This window comes from Aplysia californica, unplaced genomic scaffold, assembly GCF_000002075.1.
Source record: "Aplysia californica isolate F4 #8 unplaced genomic scaffold, AplCal3.0 scaffold00180, whole genome shotgun sequence".
In the NCBI taxonomy this organism is placed as follows: domain Eukaryota; kingdom Metazoa; phylum Mollusca; class Gastropoda; order Aplysiida; family Aplysiidae; genus Aplysia; species Aplysia californica.
In genome coordinates, this window is record NW_004797450.1 from 370,942 (window position 1) to 372,573 (window position 1,632).

At 36.6% G+C, this 1,632-nt stretch overlaps 1 protein-coding gene across 1 annotated transcript in view; it reads left to right on the plus strand.

Annotated features, from left to right (window-relative positions):
* Nucleotides 1–1,632, plus strand: part of LOC101856804 (ankyrin-3) — a gene marked incomplete in the record, with an annotated part of 34,960 nt that overhangs the window by 8,734 nt on the left and 24,594 nt on the right. Inside the window, 1 exon segment of the mRNA XM_005098336.3 lies at nt 560–632. Within this exon segment, the coding sequence (XP_005098393.2) occupies nt 560–632 (73 nt within the window).

The following is a 1,632-nucleotide window of genomic DNA, read 5'->3' on the forward strand; positions in this document are numbered from 1 at the left end:
CTATTATTGTTATTATTATATTACTTTATTATTGTTATTATTATTTTTGTTTGTCATTGTTATTATTATCACCATTTTTATACTTATCATTATTATGAATATTCATTATTGCTATTATTATTACTATTGTTTTGGGTTTTTTAAAAATTGTTTTTGTTACTGTTATTATAAGAAGACGCTACTGTTTTTTCTGCCTGCCTCGTTCTGTATCTGATTTTGTTTACTCCGTTTCATTCTCTAGAACAACAACAGTAACATAAAATAAAAATAATTATTAACCGTATATTGTCCTTTTAAAATGTTTGGCGGGGGTGGACAACCAATCCAATTACTTTGCAGCACAAGCTTAAGACTGTTAAAAGATCTTCCCGTGTGTCGTTCTGGAAAGCATTTCAAACTAGGACGCTAAATGCTAGGACTGATTTGTTTACTTAGATTGCCTTCGAAGCCGAACATATATGCATGTAAGTGTTTTTTACAGACATATGCGTGTGCTATAACGCATGGTGGACAAATAATAGAGTATTTATTCATCAAATTTCTTCTGTTGTCTCCTCAGACCCTGGACTTCAACGTGAACACAGAATGCGACAACGCAGGGGATTTTTTGCTGCACATAGCCGTCCGCAAAGGTAGGTGGACGAAACTATATCTTTATAAATATTCTGTCTTGTTATATTTTAGACGTGCTGCTTGATTAGTCTGGGGTATACCGGATTGTGCAGCGGGCCACTTTTTTGTGGTAAAAGCAAGAAAGTTGGTGGTTAGCGGGTACTCTGGCCTTTTCTTTCCTATCAAACACCTATCGCCCTTTTCTCTCCTCTTTTCTTTATATGTAACTCATTAGTAACGCCTCGATTCTTCGAATCTTTCATGACCTATTTGTTTTGTAAGTACCTTAAACTTCAAATGAAAAGCAACACAAACTTTAAGACATTCAGAAAGATGGATAGAAAGAACAAGGGGAAATTAGAAGAGAAGTTAACCTAGCAGTGGCGTCATCCAACTACCCGCCCCTTCGTCTTTATTCCACTTTAATCTCATTAGCAAAGGTGAAAAGATCAAACAAATCCAACAGTTTAGATATCTAGGATATATGATAACATCTGATGCCAAATGTTCCTCAGAAATAAAACGGAAAATTACAATGGCTAAGGCTAGTTTCAATAAAATGAGCCCAATCCTGAAAAATAGAAACATCTCTATGAACACCAAAATGAAAGTTCTGAAATACTATGTTTGCTCAACCCTTGTATATGGCTGTGAATGCTGGACAATCGCTAAAGACAGTGAAAATAAAAATAAAACGAACCTGACATAAACCATAGCCTCCACTCCCCTTATCTCTGTATTTGTAGGTGTGTCTGATTTTGTGGATATGCTTTCTTGCATCTGCGCACTTTATAGTCTTACAATATGTCATTGGATTCTGTTCCCCTTTCATAGCTGCGACTTATGTAACGTCGCCAACGCCAAGGTCGCTTACCTTGACATAGATCACGCGAGTTGTCACGCCTCGGTTACCGGACAAGGAGAGGCCTTGCTGCTGGGAGGGTTATTAGAAAAAACAACAACAACCCCAACAATTGGAGTGAAAAATTAAAAAAAAAAGAAAAATGGAGAGGAACCCCC